At 47.4% G+C, this 23,137-nt stretch overlaps 3 protein-coding genes across 3 annotated transcripts in view; 2 read left to right on the top strand and 1 right to left on the bottom strand.

Annotated features, from left to right (window-relative positions):
* The window catches only part of LOC100123549 (angiotensin-converting enzyme), a 35,525-nt gene extending 18,315 nt beyond the window's left edge, over positions 1-17,210 (bottom strand). The window contains exons 1-9 of the mRNA XM_001607148.5: positions 16,792-17,210; positions 14,224-14,700; positions 12,231-12,389; positions 12,056-12,152; positions 11,723-11,866; positions 11,453-11,644; positions 11,085-11,352; positions 10,876-11,000; positions 10,009-10,351 (exon numbers count right to left, since the gene is read on the bottom strand). Coding sequence (XP_001607198.1) covers positions 10,009-10,351; positions 10,876-11,000; positions 11,085-11,352; positions 11,453-11,644; positions 11,723-11,866; positions 12,056-12,152; positions 12,231-12,389; positions 14,224-14,700; positions 16,792-16,851 — 1,865 coding nt within the window. The 5' untranslated portion in view covers positions 16,852-17,210. The remainder of the gene's footprint in view (positions 1-10,008; positions 10,352-10,875; positions 11,001-11,084; positions 11,353-11,452; positions 11,645-11,722; positions 11,867-12,055; positions 12,153-12,230; positions 12,390-14,223; positions 14,701-16,791) is intronic.
* LOC103315337 (proline-rich protein 4-like) lies at positions 1,756-6,136 on the top strand. Its single transcript, XM_031931745.1, has 4 exons — positions 1,756-2,099; positions 4,192-4,428; positions 4,531-4,765; positions 4,828-6,136. Exons 2-4 carry the CDS (start codon positions 4,417-4,419, stop codon positions 5,775-5,777), a joined length of 1,197 nt encoding a protein of 398 aa, XP_031787605.1. The 5' UTR covers positions 1,756-2,099; positions 4,192-4,416; the 3' UTR covers positions 5,778-6,136.
* LOC107981340 lies at positions 6,513-9,945 on the top strand. Its single transcript, XM_016986966.3, has 2 exons — positions 6,513-9,170; positions 9,253-9,945. The coding sequence occupies exons 1-2, from the start codon at positions 7,437-7,439 to the stop codon at positions 9,574-9,576; spliced, it is 2,058 nt and encodes a 685-aa protein (XP_016842455.3). The 5' UTR covers positions 6,513-7,436; the 3' UTR covers positions 9,577-9,945.
* Positions 17,211-23,137: the final 5,927 nt, after the last annotated feature.

Genomic DNA, 23,137 nt, shown 5'->3' on the forward strand with positions numbered 1-23,137 from the left:
TGCGCTCGAGTACCCGCGTCCAAAAAGTAAAAGCTACACAGAAATTCCCTTTGTCGATTTCGTCATCAGCGGTATGGCACACATGCGCGATCGGCGGTCGATTGGAAAACGGCAAAGGAAGCGGTGGGTGATGAAAATCGATACACAAGCCACAAATCCGTGGAATCGCCGCAGTTGCGCAAAGCTCGGAAATCGTATAGCTCGCGATTATACATTGCAGTAGGCTCTCTCTGCGTGCTGCTGCTCTCAAATGAATATTCGGCGGCGCTTTTAACGCTCGATCGCACCGCGACGAAGACGGCCAAATTGCAGTCGCGTGTGTATACTTGCGACAGCTGCAGCCGATTGCATGGATAGGGTGGAGGAGGAAATTTCGAATCGATCATTTTTTTTTTTTTCATCGACGAGAAAAACGGAAAATCGCTGCGGGTGAAAGCTCTCGATACGTCGTGCCGTAATACGCGAGATGTAATAGCACCGCTCGCGAGCCTAAACGGAAGCATAAACATTTAATCGCGCGGCAACTTGTAAACGCGCGCTGATTGAACGCTCGAATTAAAGCCTAAGCGTCGAGGCATGTAATTTTCGCTGGATTTTCTTAAGACACACACACACACAAACACGTACACACACGCCCGCTATACGTGCACTTGATTCACCGTGTATGGAGAAAAATGGCTCGAAGAATGGCCACATCTCGCGCGGTGAGAACCGCGCGCTATATATCCCATAGAGTCGCGAGTAGCTAATTATACGCATATAAGCATATATAGGTTGGCTCGAGCACAGCCGCAACAACGGCAGCTGCACTGCATACAACGTATTATACACACTTCCAATGAGCTGTCGATTTTGCAATTTTCCCGCCGCCATTCACTTCGGGGATACACGCTACGTGTTTTATATATACTATATAGAACACCGCCGAATGGCATTAAGCGCGAGCGCGATAACAAATAATCATTAAGGGAGAACACGGTCGCACTTACTATACAACAACGAACCAGCGAGAAATGTACACTCTCGAACATTTTTTATTCGCCATCCACATACACGCGTTGAGTAATGTCACTCGAGATCATAAATGATGTAAAATCGCTTAGCAATGACGTTTCGTCGAGTACCAGAGAGACGAAGAAAAAAAAATGAATTTCGCAATCAGCCCCGGCGTTTCCGCTATACACTGTACACACGTGATATAGTTTTGGATCGTATATATGAACCGTTATAGTATAATGCACGAGCTCGGTTACGTCAGCCTCGTCGACGCAAAACTTGTAGAAAAAGCGCGGAAAAAAAAGAAAGCAGCGTAGTAAGGGAGAGAGAGAGAGAGAGAGACGCCAGCTTAATCGCCAGCGTGTAATCTCGAGACTCGATGTCGCATTTGAATAACGTGAGATATTTTTTAAAACTGCAGTTAATTCGCGGAGAGGGACACGGCTTCTGATGTGAAACGGCGAGCTGCGTCGTGAATTGCAAAATAGACAGCACTTGACTCGCGACGTTGGTCCTTTATATACATGTGCGCGCTCGGGTATAGCACGTATACGTAGAGGCTCGCTTGCGCAATACCATTATTAGCGCACACGCGACGACGTCGAGCCACTGAAAGTAAGAGTAGGTAGTCCTCTTTTCTATAGTTAGTATATAAGATATACGATATATATATATATGCTGGGTATGTGCGCGATTGTCGTGGAAGTGGGCCGAGGGAGAAGGGGAAGGCGCTGTGTAGCGTAGTTTTCTTCCTTGTCCGTCTACATAAATGCGATGATTGCGTGCGCCCGCGAACGAAGCGATTTGGACGATTGGACGACGATTTTCTGATGTTTACGTTTGTGTTCGTGCGATGGAATATACGTGTGTGTACTGATATAAAACGATAATCAGTGAAGGTACGAGGTTGCGTAAGGAGATTGATCGAAGTTATTTCTGAAAATATCAGGATTATGTAAGAGAATAAAATAGAGCACATATAGGAACTTCGAAGTCTTCGAAGAGATCGAAGGTACTGTGCGGGGATGTGGTAAGGATACCGGCTACTAGCGCTCGTATCGTGCAGTGGAACCCGTAAGAACCTCGGCGCGCTACCACTGCTGGTAAGGCAGGTAACCAAGGATACAGTGTTTGTACTCTGGGAATGTTTTTTTTTTCACTAACCGATTATCCATAAGCATTCGGACTAATGGATAAGCAGTAAAGCACGGTTTTTATCACCCGTGAAATTCAAAACACTCGAATATGGGACCAACGATTTTTCTCGACGCGACAAGCAATCGGCCATAAAAAATCGGTAAAGTCCAACTGTCATGACCACGGTACAGCGTAGATCGGTTGCAGTACGAGCGCGCACACGTCGACGTGTTTAAAACTGACTCTATGTATCGCGCTCGTGGGAGCCCATGAGTAACCGTCTCTGTTCACTATCAACCTATTTATGGGCGCAGTTAAAATCGGCTTCGTAATCTAAATTGCACGGGAGGGCGACGCGAAGATATAAACAATGCGTCGTACGCGGAGAGAACAAAAGTCGAGATAGAAAGGCGCCGATAAAAATGCCCGCAAAAAGTGCATGGCGACGTTATAAAGTTTTAGAGGTGCAAGTCGGTGACAAAATCGTCGATCTCCTTTAAACGCGCGAGATTCTTTCGTAATAGCGTTATTCTATAGAGCCGTCGTCGCGTTGATTGTGGGTATACGTGTGTACAAGTAGCTGCGACTGGAAGATGCGAAAAGAATTGTGTATTAATACACAGGTGTGCGTAAGAATGATATATGTTTCTAAATTTCCGGTGTTGGAACGAGCGAACGGTAAATGATATGAAATTATTTTACAGACGTGTATTATATCAAGGCGTTGGTTTCGTTAACGACGTGTGATCTTGAAGCTAGTTACGGTGAATGCTGAGTAATATGAAATCCGCAGATAAAGTGTTCTATTGAGATACTTCTGAGCCGATCAGCGATAAAGCTGTCTAGGATAAAAATTAGACAAAGTAGAGAGTGACAAGTTAATAATTGGATATCGGTATCTGGCAAGTAGTAGCAGACAGGTCTATCCAGACGATCTAATTTCTCAAGCTCGTTTTCTTTCGACTCCCGCACGCCACATCCAACACTGCAAACGCGTCAAAATCCAAACACACGTCTGTACAACTTTGTTCGTTTTACTCTTTGCATACTATGCACGCAGTTCTTCGCATTTCACACCGCGCGTCCTTGGTCCCTCGCAAAACCGCATTCACACATGCAAAAGTGAAAAGTTATTAATCTTCGCAGCCACACCGAAGAAAGGTGTCGATTACGATCTCTTCCCAGCTCCTGTCTCCCCCTCCCCAATACCCACAATCTCATATCCGCGTGTCTCTTAGTCGTGCGCAGCAGCCGTGAATAATGATATACGCTATGTGTGTGTGTGTGTGTTACGCGGCGGTGCCGGCGTGCGAATGCTAAACGCTTGGCGTGATGAGAGCCGCGCATACATCTCCGAGAGATTTTTCTCGAATCGCGTGACCGTCCCGTACGTTTTTCAATTTTTTTTGCGTGCAGAAATTGAGAGCTGCTTTGGAATTTAAATATTGATCGGATCGCGAGAGCGTTTGGTGCATAGGTATAATTGAACGGTGATAAAAAAGAACGCGCAGGGTTTCTACTCTTTGAGTTATGCGATGGGAGTTCAGCTCTCGGCGATATTTAAATTTAATTGCCGATGTTTAATGAAGACTCGCTGGATAATTGTTGTGTGTGCTTCGCTCGAGATTAGAGGTGCCGTGTGCTAGCTTCGTTACGTGCTTCGATGAGCAGAAGGGTCGTCGATTACTGTAATTTTTAATCCTGCGCGGGAGATGAGTTCTTTATTACAGCGTCGAATAACAAGCGTTTGTAATGCATTTTCTCAGTGTATACCTAAAGAGAGATTCCGTAGAAATCTAACGCATCCCAATGAACATCCCGAGTCGCGCTTTTTTCCATACTAATTGTCCAGTTCCGCAGACTCCGGCCGTTGCACCATAGATTCCCCTACTCATGAATATATCCCGGCGTAATCCAGCCGATGGTCAACCACCCGCGCGATCGTATACACATCAGCGCGAGTATAACATGTGCGTGCGCTGATGCGCCTCTCGGAATTCCAAACTCGCTCTCGTCGTTAACAAGATACGTGTTTACGTGCGCGAATTTCACTTTCAGCATCGTTCGCCGAGCGGTCCACGGGTTCGAAAGCGAAAATTTCCTGCACGTGAGCTTTTCCAGCGGGCGCTGGACCAGAGAGAAATACGTTATAAAGACTGGGCACGCGTCTGGCGGCTCGTTCAGTTGCCTCGTGAAAAGCGTAAGAAGAAATTCGCCTGCGGCAGCTGTTCGTCTTAGAGAGAAGTGCCGAGGTATCAGAGACGTGGTGTTGACGTTTTCGCCATGGGGCTCGTGGTACGTTCAGTGATAATCCGTAGTGCGAACGAGTGATTGGATAGTGGGATCGTTAATTTCATTATTTCCCAATTGAATCCTTGTATATTTTTCTGTTGCTAGTACCGCGCAGCGATTTTGTTGGTGGCTCTTCTCGCGGTGACCTCATCGATCGACAGAGTCAACGCGAAAATCAAGAAGGTCGAGCTGATCGTCGATCGCTCGTCTAACCGCAGAGTAGGCTACGTCGTGACCAAAGTGCATCCCATCGACCGTAAAGACGATGCCAAAGAGACGGATACGCCGAAGGACTCGACGAATAAGATCGACCGCAATACCGTTGGCGAAGAGGAGTATGGTAGGATCCTAAGAATATCGCTCTATTGGAAATCGGTATATTTATTTAGAATTTCTCCGTAGAACACGCGGGCGAGATGATACAGGTGGAGTCTGCTCCTGACGCGCAGGCTGTGGAGTCCAGCTATGCGGGTGAATTCAGCTCCTCCCACAGTTTTTCAGAAGAGCATCATCATTACCACCACTTCGAGCACTCACCAGAAGAACACGACGTGAAAACCATAACGATCGTCAAGAAGGTTCCGGAGCCTTATCCCATCGAGCGAACCGTTCACGTACCGATTTACAAGAAAGTCCCGTATGCCGTGGAGGTTCCGGTGCCCGAGCCCTATCCGATCGAGAAGGAGATCCCCTACCCGGTGAAGGTCGTGGTGAAGGTACCAGTCAAGATTCCCAAACCGATCGCCGTGGTTAAGGAGTCCTACTACCCGGTGCACGTACCGGTCGATCGACCGGTACCGCACCGGGTCTACGTACCCGATCCCTATCCCGTGGAGAAGAAGGTCTACTACGAGGTGAAGATCCCGTCACCCGAGCCCTTCCCGGTCGAGCGCAAGATACCGATCCCCATCAAGATACCGGTACACGTGCCCCAACCCCTGCCCGTCGACAAAATCGTGCCTTATCCGGTGAAGGTTGAGGAGGAACGACCCGTACCCTACTACGTGAGCAAGCCCTATCCGGTGCCCGTCGTCAAACACGTGCCCTTCCCCGTTGAGAAGTACGTGGGGTACCCGGTGAAGGTCAAGGTCGACAATCCCATACCGGTGCCCTACGAAAAGCCAGTGCCGGTCGAGGTTGAGGTGCCCGAGGAAGTGCCCTACCCTGTCGAGAAGGAAGTGCCCTACCCGGTGGAGAAGGAGGTACCCTATCCAGTACTAATACAGGAGGAGAAGAAGGACGAGAAGGTCATCGAGTCCAAGATCGGTGAGAAGCCGATCAAGGAGGATGTACAGGAGGAGAAGAAGCCCACAGAAACGCCGAAAGCCCAGGAGGAGAAGAAGCACGAGTGATGTGTTCTGTTATAATGCGATGCTCGAAAGTCGGTTTCTTGCTGTTATTTAGTTTTTAATAGATTCTGCCGTCGATTTGCGTCGTTCATCGTCGGTTATATCACGACAACGGGGCGGCGAGCGTCTCCTTAAACTTTTAACCATCTGCAAGTATTGTTTTGAGTATAATTATTTGTATACAAACCTTATAGCTTGATTAAGTTCTACCGCGCCTTATTTTTTACCGCTGTAGTTTTATACATTATTTTTTACCGTCCGCTGTTATTGTGCTATTCTCACGACGAGGAAAACTCCATCATGTAAAATATTGTAAAAACACGAGCTGATCCTTAAGTCCAACAATATACAAGTTTTATTTATCACAAAAGAAAGAGCAATAGTTTTAATTACTTAATAGCATATAATAGGGGCATTAAACGCATTAAAGGCGGAGGAGCTGTCGAAAGAAATCGAGATGAAAGTTATAAGCGATAATTATGCGCGAGTCAGTCACGCCGAGCTGCTCGTACCTGTGTGCCTTGCAGCCGTTTGTTATGCCAAGCTGAACCGCCGTCTTCTACACTGCAGCACGCGCGCGAGTTTTTAATTTTTTCTCCCGTCTTTCTCTCGAGCCGCGTCTCGTTAGTCGCTAATTGTTTCGCGCTCGCGATTTTTCAAGCATAATTTTTTTGATAAGGCACCGCACACGCATGCAGGAGAGGGAGGAAAAAAACGTTTTCCGATGTCAATTAAGCGATCTTTCGAGAACGTGTATATCGTAAAACCCAAACGAGGAAATGAAGCTGGGTGGGTTGACATGACTCAGTGAGTTTATGGCTTTTCATAGAAAGTTGACAGAGTTTCAAGTGCGGCCTCAGAATTAAGTAGTTGGTTGGCATTTTTTTCGTTCTTTCGAAACATTACTGGTTTTTTCCCTCGGGGATGATTAGAAATCAAGATCGATGCTGTTGAACAACTTTGACACAATTTACAATTTCAAACGGCTCTCGATTTATAGCGACTGATTCCAGGCACCTCTATAAATTTTTTTCGACGATTGCGATTGTTGCGGCCAGGCATAAAACGCGCTCGGAATGTATATAATTTGCATTGATTTTTTTATCCCCAGATTATTTTATATACATTCAATACAACTGCAAGTCGTAACACTTTTAAGTGTGACTTTATAGTTATAGATTCTTCAAACGTGCGCGAAAGAAACGGCAACAGGAGTAACGTGAAAAATCGTTCGTTCGATTCAATTTTTTCAAGTGGAAAATTCTCAAAGACCGCTAGAAAGTGATAAGAGATTCGTGTATAATATAACGCGTCCTCGGGCCAATTACAATAATCGCTATCTAGCGCGCGGGAGGAGTAAAAGGAGAGCGCTCGCGCGAGCGAGAGTGTCGCGTGGCGGGTGGAACAACCGCGCTTTCTCGTCCGAGTATAAATATTGCTGGCGACAGGCTGGCCCAACGTCCAGTTGTCCGACTCGAGTGTTCCTCAGCGAATCTACTAAGCGCATCGTCATGGGACGTTTGGTTCGTAGTCGATATCCTTCGAGTTCCGGCGAGTGTCAATCGTGTGTGATTATACGTTTACCATAAGCGACTCTGTGCAAGTGATATTCTATTTGTGATCGAGTCATCAAAGTAGAATCGTAGTGATGTTTCAGAATATATGCTGTCCGAAAAAACTGTATACACATATATTCTGGAACTGTTCGATAATCACACACGGTCGACTCTCGATATAGCTCGTAAGTATCCATCACCCCGCGTAACACCCGAGCCCTTGTTTCAGCAGCTGCTGAGTATATGCGCCGTCGTGCTCTACGGCTCGGTCGTAATGGCCGGACTATCAATTCACCAAAGGGAGTTGGAACGCGCCGCCGAGCTTGCAGTGGAGCGAGCCGCCGAGAAAGCAGCCGAACGTGCCGTGGAGAAAGCTTTGAACTCCGGTAACTCCTCGACGGTCACGGTGACTGTCAAGGAGTCCTACTCCAACGCGATGAAGACAGCCGAAGAGCAGGCAGCCCCGGGCTCCGAGTCGACGAGGCCCTACGACCCCAAGATCTACGACCGGCAGTACGGCTACAGTCCTCCGGGTCAGTACCAAGTGAACGACTCGGCCGAAGCCGAGGAGCTGGGCATCTCCAAGGAGTCGCTCAACTCCAGCGTGGAGAACGCTGGCGCTGCTACCCCTGTGCCTACCTCGGCCGAATCGGTCGAGGCGGATCGCTCCGTCGAGTCCGTCTCCACGCCCACGATCGGCTTCGACGCTGCCACCAAGGATGGCCCTGACGAGCCCGCGACCTCGTCCATCTCCAGCGTCGGATTCGACGTGAGCACGAGCGCGGGTCTGGGCTTCAGCGCCGCGGACTTCAGTACCCTGGACTCGGCTCTGGACGACGTGAGCACCAGCATCGTAGCCGATAGCGAGCCCGGCTTTAAGGGAGATTTTGGCCTGAAAAGCAGCACAAAGACCTTCTCCAGCTCGTACTCCAAGAGCAAGGACGACGACTTCTCCGGAACGAAGGTGGTGGACGTCGACGACGACGAGGACGCCGAGATATTCAAGATGTACGCCTCGGATTTTGGGGATGGCGGCTGGACGAGCGCCAAACAAAAAGGCTGGGTGCGACACCGGCCCCTCTGGGACGACAACAAGAAGCTAGACACCAACAACAAGGACTTCTGGTCGGAAGACTTCAGCGATATATCGGCTGGAGAGACGCAGAACAAGGACTCCCAGAAGGTCCAGCCGCCATCGACCCCTACGTCGCCGACAGCTCAGACACCGGCTGAGGAGAGTCCGACTACGCAGAAGACGAGCCAAGTGGTGAAACGCATGGTGAAGCACTACACCGACAGGAACCAGGAGCAGGTCGCGGTACCACTGGCCACTTTGTCCTTGGACCCGAAAACTCCAGCGGCCCTGTACCAGCTGTTGCAGAGGGAGGTCAAGTTTCCCATCAACGGATACGACAGAAGGCTTCCCATGCCCATGAAGGTCTACGTGACGATCCCCGTACCTTATCTGCCGTCTTATGGCATTCCTAAGAGCGACGTATCATCCTATGGCTCTCAGAAAAGCGACGGATCTTCGTATGGCTTTTCAAAGAGCGACGGATCATCGTACGGCTCTTCAAAGAGTGACGGATCATCGTATGGTTCCTCAAAGAGCGACGGATCATCGTACGGCTCTTCAAAGAGCGACGGATCATCGTATGGCTCCTCAAAGAGCGACGGATCATCTTACGGCTCTTCAAAGAACTATGGGTCGTCGTACGACAGTCAAAAAAGCGATGGATCATCGTATGGTAGTCAGAAGAGCGATGACTACGATCAGTCCAAGGAGTCCGAGCCCAACCGGTACGAGCTCGCTGTACCACCAAACCCGTACAATGACGAGGTAAGCATTTATTTCACCCCAATCGTTGTTTTTTCTTGAGACTGGAACATTTTTTTAAATAACAACGTTGTCTGTTACCAAGATGAACGAGGAGCCTTACCCGACAACGACGGAGCCAATCAAGAGATCTTTCCAGCTCGACAAAGATGAGGAGCACGAAGAGAAGGAAGGCGAAGCAAAACAAGCCGAAAAGGAGGACAAGGAAGATTCATCCGTTACCGAAGGTACCACCAGCACTAACAAGACACTGATATTAATAGTTCCACATCGCGATTCGAATTCCGGAGAAAAGAGATCCAAGTCAGAGGTCGCGGTGGGCCAGCCACACCCGTTTCAGGTCAACACACCCCTAAAGCTGTTCGACCCGAAGCGCCCAGAAACGGAAGTACCGCAAATGACGACCTAAGTTAACAGGGACGCAATGCTACACTTGATCAAAATTGAGGGCTGGAGAAATTCGTGGAAGCTATATAATTTATTGTCTACATAAGGAAGCTAAGTTTAAGTTCCAAATATAATGTTTTTAACTCTGATATAGATATAATTATCGGTTAGAGGGACGCGAGAACGCAAGATGCATCCAAAGAGCGCGGTTGAATCAATACCAAATAGTTGCTAACGATTTTTTACTAATTCATCGTCCAGTTCACACCGGGTGACTCTTGCGATCTCCCGATCTCGTAAGCTCATCGTCGCTCATGTTTTATAACAATGTCATCATCCGTCATGTAAGATATAACGAAAAAAAAAACAAACAAATCCATGTTACAGTTTTACCAAATAAACAAACAAATGCTCAAAAACCCTTCAATCTTGCGTCATTCACTCCTGCACTCACCTGATATAGGGTATGTTAGCGGGTATGTGATACTTGGAGCCGGGGTCGAAGTCGTCCTCGGATCTGAGCACCGGTGGCTTAGTGCCGGAGTAACGTTCCTTCAGTCGATGCCAGTGGCAGTTGTACTCCTCCCTGTTGACCACTCCGCGGAAGACGTCCCAGCGCCACTTGTCCAGGGCGATGCTGTAGGGCAGCAGCACTAGTTTCTCCATCGCCAGCGAGAACAGGTAATTTATGTCGGACGATCGTTCGTCTATGTACTTGTTGCCCAAGCCCAGAGTCTGCAGATGCTTGGGCGTAGCCACACTGAGGGCGACGGCCTCGCCGATGGCTTCGTGAAAACCTGCGAAGGAGAGACAGTCAGATCCTGAATGCTTTTTGCTCGCGTAAACGCGAAAATGAGCTTTTTCGTAAGCGCGCGAGCGATAAACGCTTTACGGCGTCGTAATTTTCAATCAGGTGCGTCAAAATTAGCAAGGCAAAGAGAGGAGGACTCGAGAAATTTTCCAATACGCTCTCGCTGATTGCTTAATTGCGCGCCTTCTCCTACGCGGTTTTTGCCATTTCTTTTTCTTTGCCGAAGCAGAGCGAACAACCGGCGGTATGGAGAAAGCTCGACTATACACAGCAATGACAATAAAAGTTATGTCCGTTGCGCGACTCTCGCGCTTTCTTTCCTCCTTCGAGGAGGAAACGGCGTAAGAAATGTCCGTTTCTTGTATATTCGCAAGGGGGGGGGGGAGGGAAGAGGCGAGCAGTTGAGACATTAAAAGATTAATGCCTCGAAATCAGCGAGGCCTGTCGGTTATTGATTCTCTCGAGTCGAAAGCGAGCCGTTTCCCCGTTAGCGCTGTTGACTTTTCTTACCGGGATTCGCGCCGTCGCGGAACTCCCGAGGTAGACGGCTGTAGCGCAGGAAGTACTGGATGTGGGCCATCTCGTGGTGCACCGTTATCAGGTCCTTCATCGTCACCTTCGTGCACATCTTTATTCTGAAAACGGAACGGTTTCCGTTAGTGTAAGCTGCACGTGTAGAATATTTACATCACCGATTCGATGATGTAATAAAACTTTACCTGTAGTCGATGCCGTTGCAAAAGTCCCAAGCCGAAGCCTGGCAGATAAGAGGCCTGTCGCCGGGGTCGACGATCAGACTTCCAGCCCAGAATTCCGGCGGGAGTACGCTCAGATTCAGCGACAGGAAGAAGTCCTCTCCCGCGCGGAACATTTCGATCGGCGTGTAGCCCTGAGCTTGCATCTCCTGCGTGACATCCAAGTAATTTTTGCCCGGATAGGGGAGCGTGAGGTCCAAAATGTTCACCCAGGACTGTCCCCAAATGTTTCCTGTGGACGGTTTGTTTACATTAGAAATCTCTCGGATTGCCATTAAAGACAAAAGTACCGCGTTTCCGTGTTTCGTTTTCCATAAATCAACGCCGCTCACCGAGAATATGAGAGGGCAGCGGAGCCTGTCGGCTAATTTTTTCCGGTCCATAAAGATCCCTCAGCTTCCTTCTGACGTAAGCGTGGAGTTCCTCGTAGAGAGGCTTGATTTCCTCCCAAACCTCGTCGACCTCGCGCTCGAAATTGAAGGACTCGTAGGGGAACTGCCAGTACTCCGCAGCGTCGGTGAAATCTGCGAATACGTTCGTGCAATTAACATACGTCATTACGTCATCGACTTTTAATCAGAGCATTCCAGTGTTACACTCACTGTTCATGCGAGCAGCGTCGTTGTTGAGGTCGACCAACTGCATGTAGAGGTCCTTCATTTGGGAACCGCTTCGTCGTCGCCACTCGAGCCAGACCCATTGCAGCTCATCCCAGTCGCGACTGCGAGCCACTGTCTGCGAGATCTCTGTAAAAACGCGATTAAAAGTAAATAAAATTTGTCGTCGCGCGCAAAAAATATTTATGAGCCACTCATTTGACACACCCCTTGACGGAAGCGAAGCATAAAAATTACCACTCGAATGTAAACAGCAATAACAATAGTTTGTGCAACCTTCGAAGTGTCTTTAGAAAAATCATTAAAAATAAAACTCACCAGGGAATAGGCGGAGACCACAACGCAGCGGGTCCTTGTACGCGCAGATGGTCGCGCTGTTGTAGATGGTCAGCATATCGTTGATCAGCCGATTGTACTGTTATCAACAAAGTCGCAAATTAAAATCTCCAAATCATCGACGCAAAATCCACAACGCAGCTGTCTCTACACTCACCCTCTCGAGCTGATCCGGTGGAAGCGCCGCCGGCCCAACAGCCGACAGGTATCTCAATCGTCTCCTGATCAAAGGCTCTCTCACGGTATTCGGGTCGATCTGACTGATCTGCTGCCATGTCTGATACTGGAAATCGGCGTACAGCCTTTGTGCCTGCAGCTGTAATCAGCAGGAAAGGAAAAAAGCTTTAGTCAGCGAAACTCGTACACGCGCGCAGGCAGTTACTTTTCCTTTCAGAAAGAGGCTGAAAGAGATTAAGTAATATCTATATAGGATGCACAACGTGTCATTTCCTTCCCTCTCGTGCGAATGCCATCGGTGTAGTGCAGTAGGACGATGCTCGACGAGTTTACCGTTAGAGATAGCGCGCGATGCTAAGAAGTGACGCGACTTTCCCACAGCGGCTCTTCTATAGCCGAGGAGTTATTGTTTCCGCGATCCTCTTTGCACGCGAGATTTTTCTAGAAATATGTTTATAATTTTTTCTTTTTCCACAATTTTTCACTTCGCGATAGAAAACAGCGGTAATTATCCGATTAAAGACGCCTAACGTTATTATATCCTTTAATGTGCCAGTGAATCCGAATTTGATAGCAGCGTACAATTCTATTCATCGAAGCGATCTTTGATGGTCTTCGCATTAAGTTATAATAGAATTAAACTTTATACACTGCCATTAAGTCGTTTGTCCGTTTCTCTCTCAACCAGCAAATAATTAACGATATTTTGAGGAAAAAACGTCAGCTTTCCCGTACAACAATTACACTCCTTGATACTACAATTACAGTTTCGTTTTCTTGTACATAAAAAGATAAAAAGAGCGGCTATTATGGCGCTCGGTAAAAAGGAAGAATCTGAAAAGCGCGGCGTTGCTCATTCGAAGTAGAAGAAGAAGGGGACTGACCGCGCGTGTCGTGCCTGAGCCGCGACGATACTTAATGCGCCTGTTACTCAATCGGCGCGACGATAAACAATGGCATCGCCTGGGAACATTTCCCGTATTAGAGAGGCGTACGTCCCTCTTCTCTCGTGATGTCAGGGAAATTCGCGCGCAAGAACGTCGGAAGTCGAACGAGGGGGAAGGGGCAGTCGCGGGTCGAGGCCTTCGCTTCTCTCTCTCTCTCTCCATCCCGAGAGATGGTTTCATTTTTCTCTCTCTCTCTCTCTCTCTCCCTACCGTCTTTCCTCTTTTCGCACAATTAATGTCGGATGCTTCGATAATCGCGTCCTCCCGCGCGATTGTCTGCGATCGTTGCTTTTACTGACTCGACTGATTTTTTACACGAGGAGTAAGCGAGTAGAAACTAAATTTGGAACGCGCGGACACGGGAACTTAATAACGCGAGAGAGTAGAACACGTTGAAGCGAAATCAGTTTTCGTGAGAACAATTAAACTCCGATGGAGAGAGAATATGAATTTAATGCGAAGCACAGTGGCGGCGCAAAGTTTCTCGAGAACTTTCGGAATAGCGTGTTTCACGAATTTAGCTTCGATGTATACGAGGAGAATCTACGCGTGCTTTATAATACAACCAGGAGAAAAGTAATGTAGGAGATCGATTATCGAGTGCTTTTCGCTGTAGCATGACATCAAAACTATATGCTTACGGAGAAAAGTGCGTGTTGCGTTGGAATCTCTCGGAAAATCATCCCGCCGGATTATTACAAAATTGCGCGGCCTATATACCCTTACGCCGCGAATAGATAAGCCGGACAGAATGTATACGGGTGGAACCTGTACAATCTACGTCGTCCGCGTTAATGAGCTCCGGAGGGAGAAAGAGTGGCTCCGATGTGGACACAATTTCGGTGTAACTAGGTCGATCGATAGGGAGATTCATCGTTTTCACGCCCGGCTTTTTCGGCGCGCTCTGAAATATTAAAAAGCAATCAGCACGCGGGGAATTGAGTGCCCGAGTTGTCGTTTGCGCGATATCAAACAAATCACCTATGATTGATTTCTATACCGTATATAATTTTCTGGATTTCTTACCGCTTGTAGCTGGGAGACTTCGTTCACGTTGGTCTCGTAGTTCCACTGGGCGGCGACGTTGTTGCTGCACCTCTGCGTGCCGACAAAGTCCAGACCGGCGAGCAGGTTCGCGTAATCGATTTGCTGAACCGGTCGCCGGTTGTCGAATCGAGGATCGTCCCTTATGCCTCCCCTGTTGTCTTGGGGTCGTCTGTTACCCTCGAATCGGTCGTATCGATCGTCGTCGTTCTGGGGGAATCGGCGACCGTCGTTAAAACGTTGATCTTGGTTGCGATCGTTGAAAGGTTGATCTTGGTTACGATCGTTGAACCGATCGGCATACCGATCGGTGTTGCGATCAAGGTACCGGTCCGAGGTGCGATCGTTGTATCGATCATTGTTGGGATCGCTGTAGCGCTGATCGTCTCGAAGGGGTGGCAGGTCCAATTGGCAGGTTACTTGATTGATGGCCAGAAACAGCAATAGCGCTGCCGTCACCTGATGGAAAGATCGTTCATTTTTAATTCCGCTACGTAAAGTAAACATCGGATAATTAGTGTCGTAGAACAAAGTTATTATGGATTAACCATCAAAACAGAGCTGATTGATGGATTTTTAAAATAAGTCGGCTATCATCTCCTCTGTATCATTTCCGGTGATTCACTCCGCGCGGCCTGCATTAATTTGAATAATCATCCAGGCACGATGAGCCAACGTAAAGCCTTTTGCACAACAGCTACGTATATTTTTTTTCAATTTTCCTTCACGACCCAGCGTTCAATATCACCTATACTATTAGCAACGAAAAAAAATTGTCGCGCCAGAAAAAGAAAAACAGCCGGTCAAGCCCCCCTCGCTTAATTACGCTCGATGGGCGCGCAAGATAAAACTCCGGCGTCATGGAAAAAAGTTGACGGCTCAACGGCCACATCGACAGGGAAATGGTAAAGTAATTTCATCGCGGGGGTGTTCGTTTGCGTAGTGGACTAGGAAGTGGAGACACTTTTCGTACGAGGGTGTTGTCCTCGAGCTCGACAATGAGGTGGTCATTCGCTACGCGTATTTCCGGTGCCGCGATGGTTTAGGACGATTGTCCAAACACGGCTGGAATTGACTTTTCGTGGACGCGCGTGGCTATGGCGATATTTTTGGAACTTTAATTTCACCCTGTGTACGCAATGAATTATCATACAGATATTTTCTCACGATCGATGCATTCAAATCGAAGACGAGCAGGCTCATTGATTAATTACAGCATCATATTGCACGTCTCTCCGTCTTAATCACGGCTCGATTTTCCAGCGATCGAGCTCTATATTTACGCGCCGCTGCAGTAATGACTAACAAAGTCATAAAATGTTAAACACCTGTTTAGCATCTTTATATCAGAGCGTCCCAACGGAATAACTAATCGTCGCTTCTCGGAATCGACGTGACAAATGTAACAAGCGCAGAAGACATGATTCAATGCGGCAGCCCGAGTCAAAGGCAATCTTTTCCGTTCAAAAGTGAAGAATATATCGCCCGACGCAATCTCCGCGAAAAGACAAGGAGTTAGTCCATCGCACCGCACCTATATACACCGATACTCCGCGGAATGTTGACGTCGCGTGCGAGCGTCGTATTTTTTTTTTTCTTTCTCGAGGATTCGCCTCCGTTTTCGCGAGATGGATATAATGCACGTTATAGGAATCATTACGCGCTAGTCACGAGAATTCGTAGCGTCTCTACGTGCTTTCTGCATCGGCGATTTCTCTCTGGCTGCAGCTGCAGCGCGTATCGAATGCATTATCCTGGGATAGAGCGTGGCGTCCTTTATTATGCTCGCTGTCTATCCTCTCATAACGAGATCGCGAGGCAAGGTCGCATCGCGAGAGTTACGTGAATGATATGTACGTGTGTGTTCTCTGTGGGTTCAAGCTCCTCCCTTCTGGATGAATAACAAGTGTTGTATGCGTGTGTGCAGCAGGAGTGTGAAAAAGAGTCCGTTTTATGGGCAATATGGGTCGTTTTAATGGACGAGTGATATAACCGAGCGCGGCAACTAAGGCTCGCGGTATGCCAAGGGAAGAGATATTCAGCTTTGCATTTCACTCGATATGGTTTAGTTGCATACGGGTGGCCCTGATGGTTTCTTGCTAGGTGGAGTCGAGCGATGTGATTAATTTCGTTTTTTTTTCTGATGCTTCTTGTATCTCGTGGTAATCTAAAGTTTGTGGGTAATTAATGCGACAGAGGATCTGTTCGCGGAAGATTATTAATTATTCATGCGTGACGCGTTATTAACGAGCGATACAATTATCTCTCTGGTATACGATCGAGGGAAAATATTTCGTCTGGGTGTACGCACCCTAGACATAACAACTGGTCTCTTCCGATTTTGTTTTTAAACAAAGGAAAAGTGAAATCATCTCCTAACAAATGAAGCTATAAGAAAGTGAAAATCGTCGAACTTCTCAGGCAGAACCTTTGAATACCAGACAACTTTCACAAAAAGCTAGATAAAAAAAGATGTAAACCCGGCATGAACTGCACCCACTATTATGAATCGCCGAAGAAAAAAGACCTCCCACATCCGGCAACACTTACGAAGTGCAGTCTCCGATGATCGACGACGACCACGAAGACCGGCCTCAACACCACCTCCATGAAAGCTCTTCTCTGTCTCGTCCGATCCAGCAAAGCAGCTTCTGCAAACCTGCGAGCGAAACAATAATCCTCGACGATGCTCTCCTCACGAAAAGTCCAACAGTTCGACCGATGCGCAACACAACATCTATACACTGCTATATACCGATCACCAAACAGTCTCAAAGAGGAATGATCGTCCCTCACGCGTGTGTGTGTGTGTGTGTGTGTCTGTGTCTCGCACTATACAATCCAATGCGGTGGAGGTGTGTGAGCAGGCAACTTGTTCGCTCGGTGGTACGTAGTTGTAAACTAAAAGCTTGCCGGGCCTGCGCGCGTATATCTACACATTTATCCCTGCACTGGCGCGCGAGCGGCGTGTGTCGAACGACACGCGGGAGGTCATCCATAGAGAAGTCGTACGCCCGCGCGACTCCGGAGTGGGAGTCTTCAACGAGCTGTACACCTGTTGTTGTCATCGCGTGTATACCTGCCTTACGCTCGACACTCGCTCTCCCTCCCTCTATGTTCCGTGGCTCGTGCGCTACGATGAGTCGTGTTAGGGGGTAACGCGCGCGGATTTCCCAGAAGTCGAGAGACCGTCGGTGGGGGGAGTTTTTCGGGGGCAGGTGTGGCTCACTTTTTCAGGGGGGAAAGAGTTGTCGAACGAGCTGTGGGAAGTGCGAGATTGGGAATTGATGTTTGTTTTCTCTGCTCTTGCGATTCAGTTGATGCTTGTAATTATTCCTGATTGTGGTGCTAAGAGGCGCAGCTGTGATTTTCAAAGGCACGAGCTGCGGAATCACACGTTCGGATGTGGCAATCACTGGCGGTGTTTTGGATGTTGTCTAAATTTTTGGAATAAGGCAATGTTTACTGATGTGATTGAAAGAGATAAAAAAAAAATGTAAAATGCAAAGTTACTTGAGCTACATTTTTTTGTGTACGTAACGCTGAATAGCTTTGTGCGATTCGAGTGTAACATATGTAGACTAAAAGTGATGAACGTTGTAAGAAGCAAACAGGGTCAATGTCGCTGGCAAAAAGTTGACGAAAAACGCGTACTGCTACAAGCACGCGTGGTCTTTAATGTACTGAACCCCATTGCTGTATAAACACACTGACTCAGAACAAATCATAATTCAAGCCGAAATCTCATCAGCGATGTAGTACATGCCTTCAGTATTAAGAGCGTTTAAAATTAGCTAATTGTATGCTAATTTTTAAAGGCCACGCTCAACTTTTTGCCATAATCTCTAGCAGTTAAAACTAATCGCTCTTTGAAGACTTTGAGCTCTTTTTTTTTGATAATTTTTTATAATAATAAGCTTATTTATGATAATTTACGGCAAGATTACATGATTCACAATAGCCAAACAGAGAGTTTCATACGTTACTCATTGTTCGCCAAGAAGGGAGGCAAGTCATTAGGCGTGATTTTCGAAAAAATATCAAATATCATATTATTATGTACGCCCAGTGACGTAATTGGAATTCGTTAGTTTTTCACACGCTTTATTTACAAACTTTGACTTCGTTTGGGCCTGGATTCTCGTCCCTAGGCGTAATTGGAGTATACCATTGTAAGAGTAAATTACAGAGTACTATTATATACCGAGTCGATTTAATTTTTCAAATTTTCGTAATAATCAGAAGATTATCCGAGACAGGTCCATGCGAAACACCTGTTTGTCGTCACTCTCTGCTCTAGACCATAAATAAATTCATTATAGTTTTATGTTTCATTACGCTCTAACAATATGCATTAAAAATAGTCCACCTTGAATTTTAATTCAACGTAAAAGCCTGCACAGCTGCGAGATATAAAAAAATAAACAATGCCGGGACGTCCAGCCCTCTCCTTGAAAACCACATCACCGCGTCGTTGTAAATCCGCGCATGAATAATACACAATCCTAATTCCAGCTTATCATCCGCGGTCCGAAAATCCCATCGAAAAAAGCGTCGACGATGCTCTGTCCAACGAAAACAATGCGAGCAAGGACTTCCTGAAACAAAGCTAATAACGCGTTGAAAGAAAAATACACTCCTCGCGCATAAAAAGGAAACAGTCTGCACAAAAAGACGGAGAAGCCAGAGGACCGCGCAAAAAAAGGAAATTCAAGTCGGTGTTGTAGAGTCTCGGCTAGGAAAAAAAAAGAAGAGCGTGCGCGCGGCCACGAGTGTAGTAGTGGCCTCCCGCGGCTTGCAACACACCCGCGCACCAGCTCAACATTCCCACGTTGAGAGAGAAGAGGAACTCGTCGGCCTTTCCTCGCAGCGTCGTCGGCTAGCTTCTATTGTCGGCGCGACAACGCTGATGCTTTTACGCGCGTGTATAACCTTCGAGGATCGTGCGTCTCGAGATATGGGCCGAATATTCAGCGATTCGTCGGCCCTTTTTTTGCGGGATAAACGAATTGGTTCGTAGAAATGCGTAGAAAAACCAGGGGGAACACGTGTAAGCAGAAACGTGTAAACAAAGAGTTTCAAGTTCACGCGGATGCAGGTTTGAAAACCGAAAAAACCTGTTTTATGCTTCGCGCGAATTAGCCTAGTGATTCAGTATAATCGCGCGTAATTGCGATATATATTGTCTTCCGAACGAGCGAATATAATCCTGAGAAACGAGCTCGGCCCGTAAGGTCACCGAAAAACGCGTCTATCGCACGCATGACGTCAGGAAATTCGCAATTCCCAAAAATTCGGCGACCGTCAACGTACATAATCACACGCGAGGGAAAAAAGTCGAAAACAATGGGACGAGGTTACAAATTACGAATCGGATCCACGAAGTCTATCTCTTCTTCAAATTTCACTCCGCGCCCCGATATCGACCCGCACGTTTTCCTCGGAAAGTGAAAAAAAACAAAAAAACAAAAGAGCCGCCGCTGAGTCGTGACGAAAGTGGTCCCTGTTTCGAGTCTCTCACACAGTAGTCGCCGCCCAAAGGAATATCACCGCGCGACCTTGACTCACTAAAACACATTTTCAGCTAAGTGCCCAGCGGCCATTTGTACACTGCAACCGATTTGCATGTTTACTGTCGGACGTGTCCGCGCATTCTCGAGGGAATCGCCGGATATTTTGGCTCCCTGCGAGAGACGCAGCGGCGTTATTGTGAGACGAGCTTGGCTAACGCGGCCGACAAATAACCGGCCGATTCTTTTGCTTCAGGAGAGAGAGAGAGAGAGAGAGAGAGAGAGAGAGAGAGAGAGAGCTTGGCTAATCAGAGATTCAAAGGGAATTTGAATGTGAATGCAAGTCGCTGTATTATACTCGTGATTGAGATGCAGCCAGAATGGCTTTTGCAAATATACGAGACTAGACGGCTGTATCTTTTAAGGCACTATGAAATCGACTTTCGAAAATTTCGTCCAAAGTTTGCTTTTCGCGTTATCGTCGAGTGGAAATCGACTGGGAATAATGGTAACGGGTCGTCGTACAGTCGGTGTGGTTATATTTTCGACGTTATGAAAGTGTATTTAAACGTCGCGCCATGTCTCACGCAAACTTCCATAATAAGCCTCTTGAGAGCTTTTAGACAGTCTCATATTTCCAATAATAGATATCGATTGAAAGTTCGGTTCGACGTCGACGCGGAATTTACCTATGCATAAAGTTTAATCGAGCGCCAAATTTTCACTTTGCTCGGAACTCGTATACCCAACTAAAATTCTAAAGTCAGCTCATAGCTTTACAACGCGATTCTTTTCTACAACGCGTATGAAGAACAAACTATATAAGCACCATTCCTTCCTTTTTCCAGAATAATCGCGCCTAATTGCAGCCCTCGCGACGAATCTCCCACAGTCCCATTAGTTTCCTTTGCTCGCCACCATATAGAGCCTCCTCAAGATCGTTCAACACACTCGTCGCGAGTGCTCCTTTCGCGCCTGCAATGATTCACCTTTTCATTATGATATTTTGCATCGACGGGATGCGCCGGTTGCTCTGCATGCACTACGCGCCGCGCGGGCTTGCGAAATGGGGACGCGCTCACCACCGCAATGCACGCGGCCTAATGCGACGATTGACACTTTGCGAGACTCGCCGGGAACCATTGTTTCTCCTGGTCGTTTTTTTCTCTCTCTCACTCTCTGGCCGTTTTTCCTTTTGCCCCGACGAAGCGGGTTTTATGAAATTCGAGAAACTTTGACGCTTCAATTGTTCGAGTTGAGCGACTGCGCGCGTATTTCGTCGGCTGGATGTGCAAAGCGACGAATACATATGAGAAAAGGAGTTTATTGTGCGAGTGTCGCGATAAATTGTAAGGACTTTTTATTTTCGTTCCACTTCGGCGTTATTATTTATATAAATGTAAAGAGGAAAAATGAGGCAGGTACGGGTAGAGATAATACGTCGGCTTTCGTTCGCGTAACAATATGCTTCCGGTTATTTTTTTCTTCAATGCCCCGCATGAAAACGCAAGTCCGCGTTGCGTGTCGCCGAACGATCTTTTCTCCTCCACTTGAGGACGATACCGTCGCTGTACACTTATCTCGTGCACGTATGAGGTGTGAAAAGACGGTGAAAAGAATCCTCCCGTTTGTCATGGAAAATTTCTTTTTTTTTTTCACGATCGTGATCCTGCAGTTTGCGCGCCGCGTTCGTGAATCACGTTTCTCTCGAAAGAATCGTTTTCAAGCCTATTTTTACACCGATCGCCTCTCCATAAACGTCAAAAACCATCCGCGTATACAGCAATATTTCTTCCACGATGTGCATAGACAAACAAACGGCGAGAAATGCCGCAAAGGACCTTACGCGTCGATATCCAGTGTCGCAGTTATTTTTCCTCTCGCGCATACCATCGGTATCTCGCGCGATTCCGCGAGAAACGCGCACTTGAATCGCGCGACCGCGCCCTGAGAGGACGTGCGAGGATAGTCCCACGATGATCTGGAACGGCGTCTACCGCCGCCGGCGGACCTTGAGCCATTATAATATAACGACGGCTCTTACGTGGCTGACTCGCGAAGCCGTTGCGTAACTCGCGAGCCTGCGTGTGTGCCTCGCGCAAGAATGTGTGTGCTGCACGCGGGCGCGCGGCTTGTAAGCCGAGATTCACACTAAAATGTGAAAACGCGTAAGCTTGTATTGTTCTTATGCGCTGATAGTAGGCGCGATGAGCTCGTCGCTGATACGGGTTTTTTGGTTTTACGTTTGGAATTTTTGGAGGTGTTGACGTCAGGGTATAATAGCACAACGTGCGAACGTCGCCGGTTGTTTTGCTTCGGGGAAATTTATGGTCTTATTGTTTTTGCCTCTATTTCGAGCTTCGAATCGCGTGCACGAGGATAAGGAACTTTGGAAGGCTGTAAATAATAAGTTCGAAATGACGGTAATTATTCCGATTTCATCTGCGTTTTCAGGACGTAAGTAGTGAGCACCCGGGACTGGTCGGACGCTCGAATCGGTTTCCTATACGTCGAGAGAGACAGGGATTTCGCAACTCTCGGTCCGATAATTCCGCGCGCGAACAGTCATCGGGATGTGTGGAAAGGGAGAAAAACAATATGGGATTATTCAAATGGAAAATCGTTATCTCCCGAGAGGGAGAGAGAGAGAGAGAGAGAGGGAAAGCCTGAATGAAGCCGACCAAGCCTTAAAACGAAAACTGCTGCGGCTTTCGTACATATGCAAATTTGCCCACATATTGCAGCGGCACATGTACCTTATATACACTGCGGTGGAGAACAAAAACGTTTTAATTTTACATGGATTTCATTTCAGCGCGTTGAAATTCTACTGCAGAATTACGAAGATTACATACGCTTATAAGTAACGGTCGAGATTCTCATCAATGAACATCGGTAATCACCGCGACTCATTCACGATTTTTTCCACTTCCGCATTATTCACCAACGGGACTGATTAGCCTCCTCGCGAGATCGGAATAATTGATGCCTCCCGAACGATCGACTCATTCGTGAATCAAGCCGTCTTATTTTTCTCTTATTTAATTCCTCCACCGATTTATCCTTCCATCACAACAGAAAGCGAGAAAAAGGAGAAAAGTCGAGTCTGCCCTGAAGCGAAGGAATAAATCGGTTATACATACAGGTGTATTGCGTTAGAGCTCATCTGGTCACGTCTCTGGGCGCGGTGAGCGCGCACGCGTTTGTTTCTCTCCACCGGCGCAACTAATTAATATTAAGTAAGCGTATTCTTGGCTCATTGCGGGACAAATGAATTTACGAGACGATCCGCGGTATAAACGCTTAAAAATTATGGAGGAGACACGCGCGGCTGTCGCAACGCGCACGCACTGTTGTTATTTCTTTTAACTCGTGGTGCACGCGAG

The sequence above is a fragment of the Nasonia vitripennis genome, chromosome 5, assembly GCF_009193385.2.
Source record: "Nasonia vitripennis strain AsymCx chromosome 5, Nvit_psr_1.1, whole genome shotgun sequence".
Classification (NCBI taxonomy): Eukaryota; Metazoa; Arthropoda; class Insecta; order Hymenoptera; family Pteromalidae; genus Nasonia; species Nasonia vitripennis.